The following is a 19,546-nucleotide window of genomic DNA, read 5'->3' on the forward strand; positions in this document are numbered from 1 at the left end:
GGCGTTAGTGAATCACGAATGTTTATTAAAGTATTAGATATGACCTCGCGTTACAACCTTCCATTTTGAAAATAGAACTACAATATTATGTAGAATTAAACTGAATCACATTAATAATTTATGTATGATTGAGTATATTATATTAGTTTATTATTTTATATTTATTTATTTGTGCAATTATGCTTATGTATTTATATTTAGCTATTTGAATGTAGGTTTATAATAATTTTAAACCTGTCCGCTCTCGCTCATCTTGTCCTAATCGAAAGGTTGCCTGGCAGAGATCGCTACTAAGCGATAAGGCCGCCTTTTGTATTCTACTTCTGTCTTTGGACAGAACAATAGAAATCTATTGTTCTTTTATTTTCCTAACTTCGTAGTGGTTTACAAATAAAGAGTTAAATAAATTGAAATAAATAATAATGTATTACATAATATCTTCATATTCGGTATTCGTTAGGTGGGATTTTATTTGAAACCTACAGACATTAAGAGTGAATAGTCCAGCTAAAATCCTTTGAGCGTTGCAATGAATTGAATTTAAAAGAAATTGAAATGTTGGGCTCCTAAAAATTGTATAGAAACCTATATCAAAAACTATTTGGCTTTTATTTATTTATAGGTAGTATATAGTAAGTATTTTACTCATATTTGCAAACCACTCACACACACAAGTCAGAGGAAATTAAAGTGGTGTACAAATCAAAATAAATATGAAAAATGTGGAAAATGTTTGCGTGATGAACGTTCTTCAGTGTTATATATTTATATTATATATATTAACACCCACTACGCTACGCTACGCTATTTATGTATTTTATTCATTCATCAGTCATCTTTGTACCCATAACACATGCTACCGTCGTAATGAATAAATGAATACACTTTTATTATTCCTACACCAAAGAAAAAATATAGAGCAAGAAAGTAAAATTTGGTGGCCGTAGTATTATTATTATAGGTACAAGTAGTTCTGCGCAACACGCAACTGGCTCTCGTGTATCGTATACGTTCAATTGCATACGAAGTGACCCGACTAATTACGACCGGCAGGGTTATTACGTATCTTGCGACAGGCGTAAATCTTGCAATTACTGCTGTCAAACGTCACTTTTCCATTTAATAAATAAACAAAAGTGACGTTTGACAGCAGTGATTGCAAGATTTACGTCGGTCGCAAGCCTGTCGCGAGATATGTAATACCCCTGCTGATTAAGCGGGCGTTATCCTCATGAGTGGTAAAGGCCTCATCGCGTTTATGTATTATTTCTTTATTATCTACCACAACACAAGATTGCAGACAAAGGCTAACTTATAACTTAAACACAAAACAAAGAATAAATAAAACCGTACAAACAAACAGTGATATCAAGTGAGCGGAGAAATCTAACATCATCGTCATCAACCGATTACTGATCTACAAGGCAAAGGTCTCCGCCCAGAATGAGAAGGGTTTACGCCGTATCCACCACGCTTGCCAAGTGGGGATTGGTGGATTTCCCCTCTAAGAACATTATAGACAGCTCAGGCATGCAGGCTTCCTCACGATCTTCGCAGTTAAAGCAAGAGATATTTAACTGCTGAAAACGTACATAGCTTCGTTAAAAGAGCGTGCTGGAGATCGAAATCTGTCCCCTCGAGTCCTAGCCACTAGGCTATCAATGCAATGAAAACTTACAAAAACATTTTTTTTTTTTAATTTTAAAAAGCATACATTATCAAGTTAGCAAAGAACTCTTAACGTAAGTACGTGGTATTATGGTGGTAAACCTAACGGTTGAGCATTGTTTTCTCACGGAAGGCTTAGTGGCTATAATGTAGCGTCACACAAAGTACGCCGGAGGTTCCGCCCGCGCGAATATTACCATAGGAATCGTGTTATTACTGCATTATACCTGGGCATTTGCATAATATATGCGATTACTAAAACTAAACAAGTTTTTTTTATTGTTCAATGTTTTTGCGCGATTACCTTGTTTTCCTTGGCTTCGGCTGTGGCTTGTTACAACCCTAAAGACAAAGACCTGCCGCCAAGCGCTTTAGCGTTCCGGTACGATATCGCAGACTAGTGGTATGGTTCTACCATTTACCAGTTAGCGCGATACCATCTTAGACTACCATCACCACCAGGTGGGAAACTACTGGGCTGATTATAACCATTTTTATACCAACAGAATTCAAATAAGATTTGCAATAATGTAACCTGAAGCAGCAACATTTTGCCGTCGTTACTTGGCGTGTGATGATAAACTATTGATCATTTTTATTTTTATTTCACTAAATAGGGCAATTGTATATCATTTTATAACAAATTACCAAATGAAATCTTTGACATGTCTCTCAATAAGTTCAAAGTTTATATAAAACGTATGCTTGCGGAAAAATCCTATTAAACGATAAAAAAGCTTGGGTGTGAATTGCTCTAGCTTCATAGACCGGAATTACCAGAAATAGGTAAGGCCGAAGTTGCAATGTCAAGAACAAACTGTATTTCATACAAAGAATGTAAAATGTTATCTTAATCTAAGGTTAAGATCAGTGCAATTTGCCAAATGTCGCATACAGTCTGTAGATTACGGATTCTAATCGGCTGCTTTGATATAAACTGCAGTTTATCCGATACTAGACTGGCCCGCTTCGCATTTTAGACACGACAATGGCGCCATGCGTAAGTTTTGGTCGCGTTTTAGCATACCCTCCTCAATGGTTAGTTAACTTTAAGTAAATCCCTATCCTTATCCCTATCCCTATCCCTACTAATATTATAAAGGTCAATGTAAGTTTGTTTGTTACGTTTTCACGCAAAAACTACTTAACCGATCCTCATGAAACTTTGTACACATATTCTTTGAAGTGTTAGAAGTAATATGGGATACTTTTTATACCGACATTTAGCTCGGTTCTTTTGGGAGAGGGGATGAAAGTGTTTGACGATTTTACACCATAACTCCGACAAATTATAACCGATTGAAATAATTCTTTTTGTGCTTTAGAGGTTATAATATGTGTTTAATTTTGCCCAAACTGTGGTTGGAGATTGCGACAGAACTCCTCAGCGGACAGCAGCAAACCCCTCATTTAAGGCTTAGCGATAATGAATACTTTAATTTTTTTTAGAACTACAACTAAATTTAATCTCACATCAAAAAACAAAATCAAACGCAAACGAAGTCGCGGGCAACAGCTAGTAAATAATAATTAATATATTACAGCCTAGCCCCAAATCTATATATCTATCTATAGGGGCTATCTAGCCCCAAAGTAACCGTAGCTTGTGTTATGGGTACTAAGATGACTGATGAATATTTATGAGTAGTATGCATAAATAATTGTAGTATATTATAATTATTAGATAAAATATTTCCAGTTATGGGAATCGAACCCACAGCCTCGGACTCAGAAAGCAGGGTCACTTCCGACTGCGTCAATCGGCCGTCTTTTCTTTTATGCTACTAAAGTAACTGATGCAGTTTAGGATGATAAAAGGCGAAACAGTAGGAGTATGAAAATTATTACCTATAATCAATTTCGCTACGTAGCGAAACGTTAAAAACCTTTGTAGCACATTTTTATCGGTAAGTTAGTGTCTAGTTGCCTCCAGTTTTTCATTTGATAAATATCTTAATATATATAAATCTCCTGTCACGATGTTTGTCCGCGATGGACTCCTAAACTATTTAACCGATTTAAAATTAAATTGGCACACCGTGAGCAGTCTGGTCTAACTTAAGAGATAGGATAGCTAAGATCTTTAATTATAGTCGCATTTTTATTTTATTGCAAATTATCAATAATTAATTGACAGTCACATGTTATATATTTATATATACTACTATAATCATTTAAGGCTTAGCGATACTGAATACTTTAAAAACAAAATCAAACGCAGACGAAGTCGCGGGCAACAGCTAGTAATATATACGTATGTTGTCCCATCAACAAAGCATCTATAGTATTTTCTTATACACCTTCGGTTGCCTGGAAGAGATCGATATATGGAAAGAAAAAAAAAAGAAAGAAAAATCGTCTTTATTGTCACACATTTGTGTAAAATGTTACATAAATTGGTTAAAAAAAAAAAAAAAATGTGTGACAAAGGCTGGCTCGGTATAGCTGCATACTAAAACGCGCAGCACTGGTTTTCATCCAGCCCCATTATCTTCGTCGTCACTGAATCCTCGCGACTAAACAATAACAAAATAATCATAAAAAAAGGACAATAACACAGAATATAATATATAAACAAACGAAAGATATTTTTTACATTAACCCAAGCTTATTAACCCCCGAAGGACATCATGAAATACATTATCATCAAAGACATAATGAACATTATGAAACTAATAAACATGAAAAACTAAAATCTAAAATCAAATGTATAGTGAGTGTCTTTAGTGTGCATAAAGGAAAAATTATATAAAAGTACTAAAAGGTGTGAAAAGTAATAATTTGTTATTTACTTATTCATTATTATTCACTAGTGGATATAGCGATAAGGCCGCCAAATTGTACTTCCTACCTCGAATTTTCTGTGTGTTGTACAATAAGAGTATTCAATGATTCATTTTTGGAATCGTAGTCATACTTGGCCTGTTCCTATAAAAAGGTTTAGAACCCTGACAAACAAAATCGCTTATGTAGTTCTTTTACACTTACTTAGCCCAAGTGTAGTCCTACGCGCCCCAATGTTTCAAACAAGCAATAGAGTGCGCTAAATATTCAAGTGCCTCCACTATGCGCACACTCCGAGGAGGTTGAGCCCTGCGCCGCCGGGGGCCACCGTATCCCATTTCTTGAAGCCCCTTCACAACTCACAAGCCCGTGTTTTCACAGTTAAAAGCCACCGCAGTTAGCTTTAAACCTTGCTGCACACTAGATGCGAGACTATTTCTTTTATAGTCATAAATATTTATTTATTTTATTTATTTGTGAACAATAACATAACTTAAACGGTAATGAATTAAACGATGATCACTGTAAAAGTATGAAACTGCGTAACAGTGACCACGACCACCTCCGAAACTTAAAATTTAGCACTGTCCAATGGATATTTATCAAGAAATCTAAATACATTCAAAAAATATGAATCAAAATAAAATAAGATAAAAAAAAACAATGATCAAGAGGGATACATGCAACAGGCTAATCTTAATTTCGAATGTGTGTGTTAGAGTGTATGTATTTTTTGGTTTTAGCGTTTGAGTGTGTGTATGTGTGTGTGCCATCGGTATTGGTACGCTATTATCATCGCCATCGGTAAGGTACGCTTACTTAGGGGCCAGAGCCCCAAAGTATTTAAGTAGTCAGTATTTAAGTAAGTGTCAGTATACGAGTTCTCTAAACATTACGCACCGCCGAATATAGTAACTTTAGATGGCGATGGTAGCCATCATCCAAGAGTAGATGAATTGTTGATTTTCTCTACGCATCATCCAAATCATAAGGCATCCCGTTTGAGCGTTTCCTAGCTTTAGTGAAAACTGACATAATTAGTTTACTAGTGTCACGTGTATACGAATAAAAAAATAAGTAAATAAATATATTACGACAATACACACAACGCCATCTAGCCCCAAAGTAAGCGTAGCTTGTGTAATGGGTACTTAGGTAACTATATAGGTGTATGTATATATATGTGTGTATTGTCGTAGTATATTTATTATTAATATCTACTTACACCTGCTTGGCACAGCCAGCGTTAAGTTAGTTAAGTTATAGGATATAATGAAAGTCTGCCACCTCATCGCATAACCCAAATACCCAATCCCAAATACAGCTCCCCACTTTCCCAAAAGTAATCCAGTAAAAATTTTAGTGTCCATTCCTTGAACAGTACTCATTCCAAGAATTAATTATTATTACATTATATTAGTGTTCATTGCAACTTGCCGATATACTGAAGGATAGAATCCTTTTCGTATCTATCACACTAACAACATGTCTCTCAAAGCCTGTTTGGACCCATGCTGCCAGGAAAACTTTCCAGGTTCAATTTTGCGACGGACGTGCGCCGAAGACAAACAACCAAAAAGATATCTACCGCTAGCATGGACAGGAGACATTTTTCTTCCCTGAGAAAAGGGCGAAATGTTATCTTCTCACACAACAATAATAAATGGGGGTAAATTTCTCCTATTGGCTGTTGCCGTGGTTTGTCAGGTGGAAACGTAAAGTTTATCCCTTGCCAAGTGATATAATCGGGGGATAGAATTTTGATCTCTGCCTGTATTGTAGAAGTAGGTACTTCACAATAAACTAGTGTAGATGGAGTTTTTTTTTAATAATATTGTATATTATCGCATAGTTTCGCCCGTCCGTGGAGACGAACCTATGCCCGTATCTCGATATCTGAAGAGGGCTCCATCGCGCCTCTAGTCCTCTGCTATCCTTGCGAGAACTCTCAGGCCTCTCACGGCCGGAAGTGGCGCTGCCGGGGTAATGGCGGTTTCGCGCCTTATATGTAGAACTTACATGGTCACATTCTCTGTAACATTTCGAACATTTTAAAGATTGAACTGAGCTAGTAGCGGTAATAGCGGTGGTTAAAGGCTTGGAATTATAATATCACTTGCTTTAAACGGTTAAGTAAAACATCGTGAGGAAATCTGCATGCCTGAGAGTTCTCCATAATGGCAACGGCGTGTGAAGTCTACCAGTCCGCTTTAGGCCAGCATGGTAGACTATAGCCTAAACCCTTTTCAAATTACACACAAACACACACGCACACACACGAATACAAACACGCACACACCCACAAACAAATGAAATGTACCTAAGCACCCGCCTCAGAAATTTATATCATTCTTTTTTTTTCATTTATTTATTTCTTTTTTTCCTTTATAAAATTTTGCCAGTCAAACGTTTGTTAATAAGACCTTGGGAGTAATTAATAAGACATAAAGAGGACTCGTCCTCCTGTAACACAGTTTAAACTACCGCAGGAGACAGGGCTTCACACTAATGTAATGTATACGTTTTTTTGATAATAAAAAATGAAAATAAAGATATTATTATTATTTATTATCCTGAGTGCCCTGTAGTGGGCCGGTGATGGGTTGATGACGATGATGATGAAGACACACACACACACTCGCATACACACACACCCACTCCCACTGATTCATGCTGTTGTGAATATCGTAAATGATACCGTCGAACGTATTTATAATTTTTGAATTTTCTCTGGTTTGGTGGGAGGCTTTGGCCGTGCCTAGTTACCACCCGACCGACATAGACGTTCCGCTAAGCGATTTAGTGATCCGGTGCAAAGTGTACAACAAGTGAACAAGTGGGTGCCGGTGTAGGGAGTATGGTGACTATTATACTCCTTAACAGGCTAGCCCGCTACAAGTGCGCAACGGCTAACTTGTAGTTAAATTAAAAAAAAAACTCGGGACTCCCGTCTGTATTCGCAATCGGTTTAAAGAACTTTTATTTTATTTTGCAGGTGTTTACTACACGATGGCGGTGGTGGGTCCAGCGCTGGGCTACGTAGTGGGCGGACAAATGCTCAAGATTTACACCGATTTTGTCACCGTTAGTTCAGACACGTGAGTAATCAATTCAAGAGCCTACTTTGCTTATAGTTTTAGAACATGCTGAAACCATCGGGTTTGCAAGTATTTTTCAAAATTGGAATGTAATGTTTTTGAGGGTTTTTCGTTTGAAAAATATATTTTACTAGCGTACACAGCCCGCTTCGCCGGGCTGGATTTTGCTTTATTTTATTTAAACAATAAACTTACATCATTAAATTTTTAATTTAAGTCTCATAATATATCAAATCATTTATTTCTCTCCGTATTCATTCTCTTCTATTTTCTTCTCGAGCGGGTGAAGATCATTATGTACACCCATGTACACCCAACAATAGAATATCATCATAGTAAATATGACAGTTTGACAGTTCAAAAATAGGAGTGCTCCGATCGTCACCAAACTTTACAGGATTACTCGCCAGGTCAATCCGGAGATTCCCTGAAAGTTTCATTGAAATCGGTCCATCCGTTTTGGAGCCTATACGGAACATACCCACACACTTTCTCGTTTATATATATAGATTAAAGTACCTTTTTTTTCTTGGGGAACTTCCGAGCTCAAGAACAAGGGATTAACGCTGCTTCTCACTTAAATGTAAATAATTACCTGCACAAGAGCATAAATAGCAATTATAATCCGTTTACATCGAGCATTAACATAAACTTCAAGAATGAATGGATAAATAAATGAATGAAAGAATACACTTTTATTGTACACCACAGAGACAATTCATAGAGATACATATACAATAGAACAATAAGGTGAGGGTCCAATTTGGCGGCCTTATCGCTATATAGCGATCTCTTCCACCAAAGGGATACGAGGAAATGTTATAGGTAATTGGTAGGTGGTACAACACATATATAAGTAAAATTTTATTATTTAACTAAATAAACATATAACATAAGTAATAATAATAAAATAAGAAGTGCTTTTTTATTAGTAAGAACTGCTGTTTCTTTTAATTATCCGCGGGAGCGTCTTGTTTCCATTTTTTAATATTTCAACTGTGCAACTTGGCCTCTCCTCTCGCTTTCATCTCGTTGTACCTCTCAAGCAACTTTTCAGCCAAATTAATTCCAGTTTCCGCCATTTCGTACTCCCATGGCTTCCGTAACGAAATATCATTTTCCGCGAAACGAGTTTTTGAACGGCCCCTTTGATACGGTTTCACTTTTAAATTAACTGCGAGTGAATAAAAATTTTACGTGCTTTTGATTGTGTATGAGATTGTCAATTTTTTGGGGGGCCTTTTAGGGATTCGCTTTTCGATATTTGATAAAGTCAAAGTCAAAGTCAAAGTCAAAAATATCTTTATTCAAGTAGGCCCATAGGTGGCACTTTTGATGCGTACATAAGAATTACACGGTAGTGAGATGATGGCGATAACCACATTCGTAAACTGAAAACTAAAGCTACGAGGGTTCCAAACGCGTCCTGGTCTAAGAAGAAGCCCACAACAAACTTAGCCAAGTGTGTTTTTTTTGTTATCACCATCTCACAATGTCGTTTTAAATTTAAGCAACCTGGTTAGAGCAATAATTTACACCCAAGCTTTTTTATCGTTTACGTAGTCCTTTATACTATAATAGGACTTTTCTATAAGCTTACGTTTAATACAAACTTTGAACTTTTTAAGAGACATCTCCAGGATGATACAGGGTGATAACGCTTATTAATATTGAATACGAACTATAGTGCTCCTCTAGGGCTAGCACGGGCGGGGGACAAAAATTATATCCCCCGATTATATCACCTGACAAGGGATATAATTCCGTGTCCACCTGCTAATGTACGGGAACATGGAATAGGAGAAGTTTACCCCCGTTTATTATTACACTTATATTATTTGGATATTAATTCCATCGCCATCCCACAGCTTTATCATCTGCCAGTGCTCTGAGAGATGATAGAGCTGTGGGAGAAGATACATTTTTATCCTCTTCCCGGGGAAATAATTGTCTCCTGCCCATGCAAGCCGTGCTGGCATGGAGGATAAGAGGGTTTAATTTTTTTTTTTTTTTGAATAAGTATAGTATTTTTTGAATATATGATAGAAGCAGGCGCTACTTTGCGAAATTCCATGTTATACAATGAATCGCGAAGTTCAATTGTACAATTGTTCATCGCCATTTCAAACTGTCCTAAGGATGCTCCGATGTCGGAGCGAAAAGTGCGTATAACATTGCGGATGATCTGTTTGGTGTTTACAGAATGTTGAAATTATAAACTACACCGTATAGATTCTCGTATTTTCGCGCAGTGTATGCGAACATAATTGGTTTAATAATAGTAGGTATATGTTGTTTGAGCCTTAAGTAAGAATACTCAGAGTTTGCACTACTTACCTACCGTACTTCCAAGGAATGAATAGGCATTTATTACGCAATAGAACTAGACCTTATCCTTTCTTTCCATCAAGCATGACCGACTAACCTTCGGCCGGTCAGACTTAACCAAAATCTTCGTCGTTACTCGTCAGACCGTCAGTCGTCTACCGAATGAAAAATCAGTTTGTACCTAAACCGTTTTGAAAAAGTCAGTTTCGGTAAAGAAACTGAATTTTTCTGGTGGGTAGCTGCGTCGTGGCTAGTTACCAACCTACCGAAAAAGACGTGTCGCCAAGCGTATAATATAACTGCCATACAGGGAGTATATATCTATATATATATAATGAAAATGGTCTTCGTTTGAGGCTCAATCACGCCTAAACCACTGATCGTATCGACATGAAACTACCACCATTCGATGCGAAATTTTTCCTAGATGGTTTATGGCTATCTAATAAAAAACCGCTAATAAAAAAAAAAGATAAGCATTTTCTCTTGATTCTTTTGTTTTCATGGATTTCAACAGAGTGTATTAAACGGATTATGGTTTTTTACATTCAGCTAAGAATCTACTCACGGTAGTGGAGAACGGCTGGACCAATTGGGCTTTTTTTTATCTTCAGAATTGTCAGGAGAAAGTTTTGTATGAAAGAAAATTTTAAAAAAGCCCGATAAAAAGTTAAAAATTTCGATGATAATCGAAGAATTCCCATCTATATAGTCACTCACCACGAAATCTCGGGAACCATAAGACTTAGAAACGTGTAACTTGGTAGGAATATTACTTTTGCTATGTAGAGGTCAGCGATGAATAGATTTTAAGAAATTCATTCCCCAAAGGGGATTGCGGGGCCGTTAACAATGAACAATTCCCGTTTTTAAACTATAGCTCCTATAGACTTCAAATTTGGTAGGAATCTTCTGTAAGAGGTGTAGAAATAGGCTATGAACGAATTTTACGATAGCTCACCCCACAGGGGGTTGCGGGGGTGGGTATTAACAATTAATATTTTTAATTTTCCATCTAAAGCTCCTACAAGCTCCAAATTTTGTAGGAATTTTCTATAAGTGATGTAAAAATGATTTATGAACAAATTTTACGATATCCACCCCAAAGAAGATTGCGGGGGCGTAAACAATGAAAATTTTCAATTTCCAAGCGATAGCTCCTATAGACTCCAAATTTAGTGAGAGTGTTCTATATGTAATATAAAAATGATCTTCGAGCGGATTTTTACAATGAATCACCTCCAATAAGGTTCGCGGGGGTGGGTGTTAACAATAAAAAATTTCAATTTCGAAATATAGCTTCTAAAAATTCTAAATATGGTAGGAATCTTTTATTATTCACATAAAGAACATCTCAAAATGGATTTCAATAAAGTCTACTTCCGACAGGAATTGCGGGGGTGGGTGTTAAAATCTAAAATTTTTATTTCTAACCTGTAACTTCTACAGACTCCAAATTTGGTGGGGATCTTCGTGTATGTAGGGATATTCGTGTATTTCCTTACAACAATCGTCTTTTTGGCAGCGGATAAAAAGTCATTGAGAGGTTTCAAAAACTTAACTTTACATATAGCTATCCAATCAACGGACTAAGAATTTTACATTCATTTTACTTTTGCAGACTACATAACCGACGAATTATTTTATTGCGGGATCGCGGAAATGTAACAGATTAAAATGAATGCATTTTCCAAGCACATGAGATGTGGAAAAGAAATTTAGTTACTTATTCCAATAGAATTCATAAAAAACATGCACAATTAATTTTCTATAAAAAATTGATGTCACGGAGAAAATTTTAGTTAACAGAAAATTCGTCGCACTTGAACCTAGACAGATTTCAACTTCACATATGAGACTTGCAATGACTTTAACTTAAACTTTCAATGCTCATTTCAAATTTTTTTCTTCATGTCAATTATTATTAATTTTTGGAAGAAAGGCACGGAAATGTTATAATGATTGCACATTGAAAGTTACAATGAATATTAGTGAGAAAAATCACCTGGATGAAAGATACAGGCTAAATCGATGGAATTTGGAATTTGAGTAAGTCTAAACAATATCGATGCTTACAGTTCTATCCGCGGGGCCTATTTATGTTCATACAAAAATAAAAAAAAGGAGAATAATAAAAATATGAAAAAATAAAATAAAAATGAAACATAAAATGTAATTTATTTCCTTTTTCAATTCGCCCAGCGAAGCGGGCTGGAAACGGCTAGTATATAGTATATATATAGTAACAGGTTAGCCCGCTTCCGTCCTAGACTGCAGCAACACTTACATCCAGTTAAAATTGCAGTAAAGGGCTAACTTGCAGTGGAATAAAAAAAGGACGTAGGAATACACCTAGTTTTGTTCAGAATTCGGAGAAAATATTAAAATACTTCAACAGATTCTTTAACAAAAGGCATATTTTGACACTGGTTCATAAACACAACAAAAGGCAACGAAAGAATTTTAAAAAAATATTCGAAGCGAACTCCAAGAAAAATAGACGCAGCTTTGACTGAAACATTTCTGTAGAAATGCGGCTGCTTGAAAGAAATAAAAATAAAGTAAAACTTATAACTGCGTAGCTTAACTTTACGCGGCCGCTCTTTGGTCTCGTTTTGTTGGGCAGTCCGCAAACAGTGCTAAGAATGTGTGTGGCAAATATGAAAGAGTTTTATTAAAAAGTAGCAAGTGATGCCTTTGATCGCCACATTTAAGACGCGGATAAACTCCTGAGTGCTTTAACCTCCGGAAATGCCAGCTATACATTCTAATTAATTTTAGTTTAAGTCTTCTTAAGTCAAGTCAAAAAAATCTTTATTCAAGTAGGTCCATAGTCCATATATGGCCCTATGGGCCATAGGTTTGATGCGTACATTATAAGAGAAGTACACGGTAATAATAAATAATAAATATACTACGACAATACACACAACGCCATCTAGCCCCAAAGTAAGCGTAGCTTGTGTTATGGGTACTAAGATACTCGTAGCTGTGGAATATTTTTATGAATATATACACATAATTACTTATAATATGCAGATGAACACCTAGACCCTGAAAAACAATCATGTTCATCACACAAACATTTTACAGTTGTGAGATTCGAACCCACGGCCTAGGACTCAGAACGCAGGGTCATTGCCCACTGCGACAGTCGGCCGTCAACGGTAGTAAGATGATGGCGATAACGATTTTCGTAGACTTAAAACTAAAGCTACGAGGGTTTCAAACGCGTCCTGGTCTAAGAAGAAGCCCACAACAAACTTAGCCGGGAAAAAATTCTAATATAATCTGTTGATTACCTTATCATAAGAATTTCAAAAAGTATTTATTGAGTGTAATAAAATTGTTATTTTTATTTATATCTGATAGCTTTTTTTGATGTTGCTATGGAAAGCAATGATGAGGGTGTAGAAATGCCTATTAATCCTTGCCTTGAATGCACTTTTTATGTGGCCAACCGATAGGAAACACAAACGCCGGAAGACCGTTCTAACCTTACGGCACATCTCAGTACGTAAGGTAAAATATCACTTGCTTCCACGGTGAAGGAAAATATCGTAAGGAAACCTGCATGCTTGACAGTTCTAGATAATGTTCTCAAAGGTGTGTGGAGTCCACCAATCCGCACTGGGCCAGTGTGATGGACTATGGCCTTAACCCCTTCGCATTGTGGGTAAGCACGGGTCCCGTGTCCTGTAGTAATAGGTTGGTATGACGATAGTTATTATGAGATTACTATGTATGATGTTTTCCTTCTGCAAGTGATATTTAATTGTTTAAAACACACATAACAAATAGTTAGAGGTGCGTGCCGGAAATTGAACTCGGTCTCCCGAAAGGGAAGCCGAAGCTTCACTCACTAGGCTATCACAGTTCCATTTATTTAATGAACTAATAAAGATACTTGAGGGGCATATGAACTTGAATTTTCGTTAAAGAAAAATGTCATTCTAAGCTAGATTATCAAAACGAGATGATATGCAAATCAATAAAATGAATCTAGAAATTATAAGTCATCAATTCTTTTGATAAAAACTGTCATGGATTTGGAGTTTGGATATTTGATAAGACGGTGCTGCCACGAAAGTTGGAAGGAATGACGAATAAAGCGACGCGGGGAAAAACTAAGAAAGAAGAGAGGAGAAAAAAGATGGCGCGGCAAGAGACATCGCGCGTTTGAGATTATTTGGCGAGATTTTAAAAGGAAAAAAGGGAAAGGATTATAATAGTAAAAGAGTAATTATTTTATGAGTTTAAAGTGGAAATAGGTATATTGTTAGCGTAATCGACAAAATTATATTTATTTATACTCTTTATTTGTACACCACACCACTCAGAAAAACGAGACAAAAAAAAAAAAACAAATACATGAAGAATGAAACACGATACAAAAGGCGGCTTTATCGCTAAGTAGCGATCTCTGCCAGGCAACCTTAGGATTAGGAAAACTAAAAAGAAAACGAATAGGTGGGGTACACTATTTAATACATACGAATATCTACATACTAATACATAAACTAGACTACACAAATACAAAAATACTATTGATAAATATAAAAAATAAATATACTAATACATATCTTAATATACCTTGGTATATTATATGTTTGTATATGATTCTGAAATTGGTTTTTTATTTGGACTGGAGTAATTTCACGCTTATAATATTTATATAATATATAATGTATATATTATTTTATATAATATATATATATATTATTTATATTATATTATATAATATATTTTGGCAATGTTTCGTGCCTGTGGAACATGAATAGTAAGTTTTTTTTTATGTTCTAGCCTGGGCATCACCCCAGCGAGCTCTGCGTGGATCGGCGCTTGGTGGGTGGGGTTCATCCTGTCCGTGGTGTTGTGTCTGCTGGTGGCGATCCCAATGCTGGCTTTCCCATACGAACTGCCAGGTGAGCTTCACAACCTGATTGATAACCGACTCCGTTACGTTACAAATTGTGTCAGTTACGTACCTACTTAATTCTTGGCCGCTTTATTTATATACTAACGGGTCGCTAAAGTAACAGACATCGGTTGATAAAATCGGCCCTAGAGATGATTATGAGATATATACCCGTTTTCACTAAAGCTTAGCATCGCTTTAATCAAATACCTAATTATAAAGGCGATGTCTATAGAAAAAAATGTTTCACCAACTCTTAGATAACTACTTATTGGTGAACGCTTGATGTATGCTAACAAACTTGCTTTCTGTGTCCAAGGCCGTGGGTTCGATTCCCATAACTGAAATGTTTGTGTGATGAACATGAATGTTTTTAGTGTCTAGGTGGGTGGGTGTCTGTTTGTTATGAATATTATACACATAAATACTTCTGTGCACAATATTCATAATATATACACGTAAATACTTATACAGATATGAAAATATTCATCAGCTATCTTAGTACGCATAACACAAGTTACGCTTACTTTGGGCCTCGATGGCGATGTGTGTATTGTTGTAGTATATTTATATTTTTGAGTAGATAGGCATAAAACCTGAAATTTCAATATGGTTAGAATTATATTAAAGGGGACAGTGTGGGGATTTTGAAGTATTAAAAAGTTATCCCGCTGTAACCGCTTACGGGGATCAACGGAGAAATGGGACTACCTTTAAAATGGAATATACAAAAAAATACCACAAGAATAAACTTCTACTTTCAGGAGCAGCGGAAATACGAGCGTCGAAAGTATCGGAAGCTCACGAGAGTGCGGCAACCAAATCTACCGCTTTCAGCGCTTTACACGAGCTGCCGCGGGCCGCTGCGGCGCTGTTCCGGAACCCCACGTTCATGTTCCTCAACCTGGCTGGTGCCAGTGAGGGGATGCTCATCTCGGGTTTTGCGGCATTCCTGCCCAAGCTCATTGAGAACCAGTTTGCTGTGAACGCGTCGCAGGCCGCTATGTTGCTAGGTAAAAATAAGAATGTTTTTAACAACTTAAAAAACCCTGACATTGACTTTTATCATGACACTTTATTTAGCTTTAAGGCGAAATTAAACTGAGAGTAATATTTTTTAAACCGTTGTTTTTGAGGTGAAACTTCTTTAGAATCGTTGAGATTTCAAACCGGATGCAACGGAAAAAACGACAGGTAAGAGACACAAATACAAAAATGTGTAGGACGAAAAAGGCAAAGTATGAGACAGAAATATTTTATCTGTTTTTTTCCTATTTAAGTTACCAAGGAAACCGAATAATATCTAGATAAAGAAACAAACACATAAGTGTAGGCCTGAGTGAGAAAACATCATACATTTTTTTTACCCATTCTAGTTACCATGGAAACTAAATAATAAACCTTACATTTATCCTAATAGTTCTGATACTCTACATCCACCTCAATCTCTCGTAGGCTACTTTCCAGAAGTTACTTCTGGAATAAATCTTAATCTTAAATTGCACAGGATTTTTTTTAATATTAATTCTTTTATATTTACTATTTTTGCTTTTGACTTAATTTAATTCTTTTTAACCGGACTTACTTCAATGTTGTGTATACCTGTAAGTGATAAGTTTTGTTTTCCTTATCCTAAGGTTAAGCAATTTAGGCAATTTAGGTATTGCACTTTCCCGTTTTCTCTAATATGTTTCTTCAACCAAAGGTTCGCTTCAAGCGATAAGGCCGCCTTTGTGCATATGTATATTATCGTTTTTTTTGTTAACCTCGTTTTATATTTGTATGTGCAATAAAGACTTTTTCTTCTTCTAAGGTTGCCTGGAAGAGATCGCTACGAAGCGATAAGGCCGCCTTTTGTATGCTGCTTTTTTTATTCTTCTTCTGTATTTTTTTGTGTGCAAATAACCACCAATCCGCACTAGGCTAGCGTGGTGGTCGTGACCGTTAAAGTTTTGGTATGATCATGATTTAAAAAACGTGTTCCAGGTGTAATAACAGTGCCAGCTGGTGGAGGAGGCACCTTCCTAGGCGGCTGGCTCGTTAAGCGCTGGCGGCTGGCGTGTGCTGGTATCATCAAGCTGTGCGTGGCGGCCACGCTGGTAGCTGCGCTGTTTAGTCTCTCATTCGTGCTCAGCTGCGACGACTATCCATACGCGGGCGTTACTACACCGTATAACAGCCCTTCTGTGCCAAAGTAAGAGTTAGACGTAAAATTATTTAGTGTCGTTTTCTCTTCTTCTTCATCTGTTCTCGCATTTTCCGTTTTCGCATTTGGTTGGCGTAAAAGCACCCGTTGTTTTTTTTTCGAACAAATCCAATCCGCCATTTGATTGATTGATTAATATCAGTGTGAAATATCATAGATATTTTCGTTTATTACGGGTTTTAACAAATTCCAATAAGTAAAACAAACAAATGGGATAAAAGTAGCCTATCTTACTCCCCGTACTTTGTAATAACTCTATGTCAAAAATTAAGTTTATCGGTTGCTTAGTTAGGACGTGAAAGAAGGACAAAGAAACACACTATGAGATATAAAATATTGCTTTTATTCCACTACATGTTAGCCCTTGACAGCAATCTCATCTGGTGGTAAGTGATGATGCAGCCTAAGATGGTAGCGTGCCAACCTGTCAGGGAGTATGGTAATCATACGCCTAATAGGTTTCTACGCGACATCGCACCGTAACACTAAGTCGCTTAGCGGCACGTCTTTGTCTGTAGGGTGGTAACCAGCCATGGCCAAAGCCTCCCAGACTGGAAACAAATTAATAATATTATTAGTACGTTATACTAATATTATAGAAGGCCCGAAGTGACGTCATCGCTAAATCATTGTTACTGTCAGTGCGGACAGGTTGGTAGCGGAATGCAATGTGGGGTGCGGCTGCAGTGCGTCGCGCCTCAGTGCGGTTTGCGGCGCCGACGCGCGCGTGTACGCGTCGCCGTGCCACGCCGGCTGCGCGCGCGCACTGCGCCGCGGCCCGCACACGCTGTACCAGCAGTGCGCCTGCATCCGCGGCGACACCATGCCCGTATACTACGACGAAGGTTAGTATTAGTGGCGTCCAAACATATAAAGAAAAAAACAGGTATTCATTAGGACTGCCGACAGGTGTGAAGGTGTGGTAAAAATATTATATTAGATAACTAGCGACCCGCCCCGGCTGCGCACGGGTTCAATACTAATGTGGTGCCGTTTGGAATGATTAATAATATTATTATGTTCATGATTAAACGCGTGCTTTTGAAAGGCACACCCCGCGCCTGCCGACAACCGTGCTGCTAAGCTGGGCTCAGCGTCGTTTTATAAAATCTCCGAAATCCTCTAAGATATTAATATTAAGATTTAGAGATACGCTGTAAAGGAGAATTTTGATCTTCATGAAATGCACGATGTATCTAATGTTTTCAATTGGAAAAGAAGTAATACTATATTGATTATAAAAGCTGGGTATATAATCCTTATTTTTTTTTTGTAAAATATAGAAGTTAAAAACGGTTACTACTTATGGAGATAAACTTATACCGTCGCAGACTTTTTTATAGTTTTTTTTTTTTTAAGATATACAATTCCGTAGTACATTGCACTGTAAAAGCACAAAAATAGGTTTGTTACGACATCACATTGAATTTCTTGGCTCTTCTCTTCTCTATGGCTGAAAACTGCAGTAAAATCCGTTGTGTCGTTAGAAGAAGAATCTAAGTGTACCAGGGACAGAGGCGACTTGTTTTATACCATGTAAAGATTATACTTACACTGCAAGTTTTTATCTTGCGAGGTGTAAAAAGAAGATTATTCAACTCAGGGGTGATGCTACTTTTTTGCGAGATGTGAAAAGTAGAATATTCTTGCTGCCTTTTTTCGGGCGCCCCTAAACCCCTCGATACACTCAGGATCCCTCGTTCGCTTGAAATGTATCCCGGCGCCCGTAACGCAAGCGTTACTCCCTTGTTGGACAATCTACTATAATTTAACCAACACTTCTATGTCCTTGTAGATAATAACACATCGATAATGTACGAGGCCATCAACAGCACATGCAGCTCGGAGTGCCCCTACCTCTGGCTCTTCGTGTTCCTCTCCTTCTGTGTGATGCTGTTCACGTTCCTCGCGACGATGCCCGCTCTCTCGGCCACTTTAAGGTACCTACTTAACCACTAGACCAAGATAGTTATAAATACATAAATATACTACGACAATACACACATCGCCATCTAGTCCCAAAGTAAGCGTAGCTTGTGTTATGGGTACTAGGATAACTGATGAAGAATTTTATGAATAATATACTTATAATATATAAACCTATAAGTCGCCTAATTGTATACATCGTGTAAACTAGTTTTTTTTTTTAAATAATTTTTCCTGTATTTTTATGTGGTGTACAATAAGAGTGTATTCATTCATTCATTCATTTATTCATCACACATACATTGTTCAGTTGTGGGCCTTGGACTCAGAAAGCCGGGTCGCTGCCCACTGCGCTAATCGGCCGTCAAATTAATAATTGTACCTTTAGTTAACTCATAAGTACTAGGGCTTAAGAAAACGAAGAAGTTAACTAGGTCTAGGTAGCTTGCGATAGATCTGGTTGGAAAAAGTCTCGGCCCTATGCACCACATGGTGTTAAAAGGAAACAAAGAGAAGAGAAAAAAATTTAGAAGGTATTAACTAAAGAAGAGAAAGACTTACTTAGTATTATCAAAATTGTTGAGCTTATGACTGTGTCTGAGTTAAATTAGGACTCAA

General features: G+C 37.0%; 1 protein-coding gene across 1 annotated transcript in view; it reads left to right on the forward strand.

Annotated features, from left to right (window-relative positions):
- LOC120635034 (solute carrier organic anion transporter family member 4A1) overlaps positions 1 to 19,546 on the forward strand; it is an 88,955-nt gene that overhangs the window by 66,366 nt on the left and 3,043 nt on the right. Inside the window, exons 7-12 of the mRNA XM_039905943.1 lie at positions 7,448 to 7,550; positions 14,682 to 14,803; positions 15,561 to 15,809; positions 16,783 to 16,990; positions 17,645 to 17,847; positions 18,798 to 18,942. Coding sequence (XP_039761877.1) covers positions 7,448 to 7,550; positions 14,682 to 14,803; positions 15,561 to 15,809; positions 16,783 to 16,990; positions 17,645 to 17,847; positions 18,798 to 18,942 — 1,030 coding nt within the window. The remainder of the gene's footprint in view (positions 1 to 7,447; positions 7,551 to 14,681; positions 14,804 to 15,560; positions 15,810 to 16,782; positions 16,991 to 17,644; positions 17,848 to 18,797; positions 18,943 to 19,546) is intronic.

This window comes from Pararge aegeria, chromosome 2, assembly GCF_905163445.1.
Source record: "Pararge aegeria chromosome 2, ilParAegt1.1, whole genome shotgun sequence".
NCBI lineage: Eukaryota > Metazoa > Arthropoda > Insecta > Lepidoptera > Nymphalidae > Pararge > Pararge aegeria.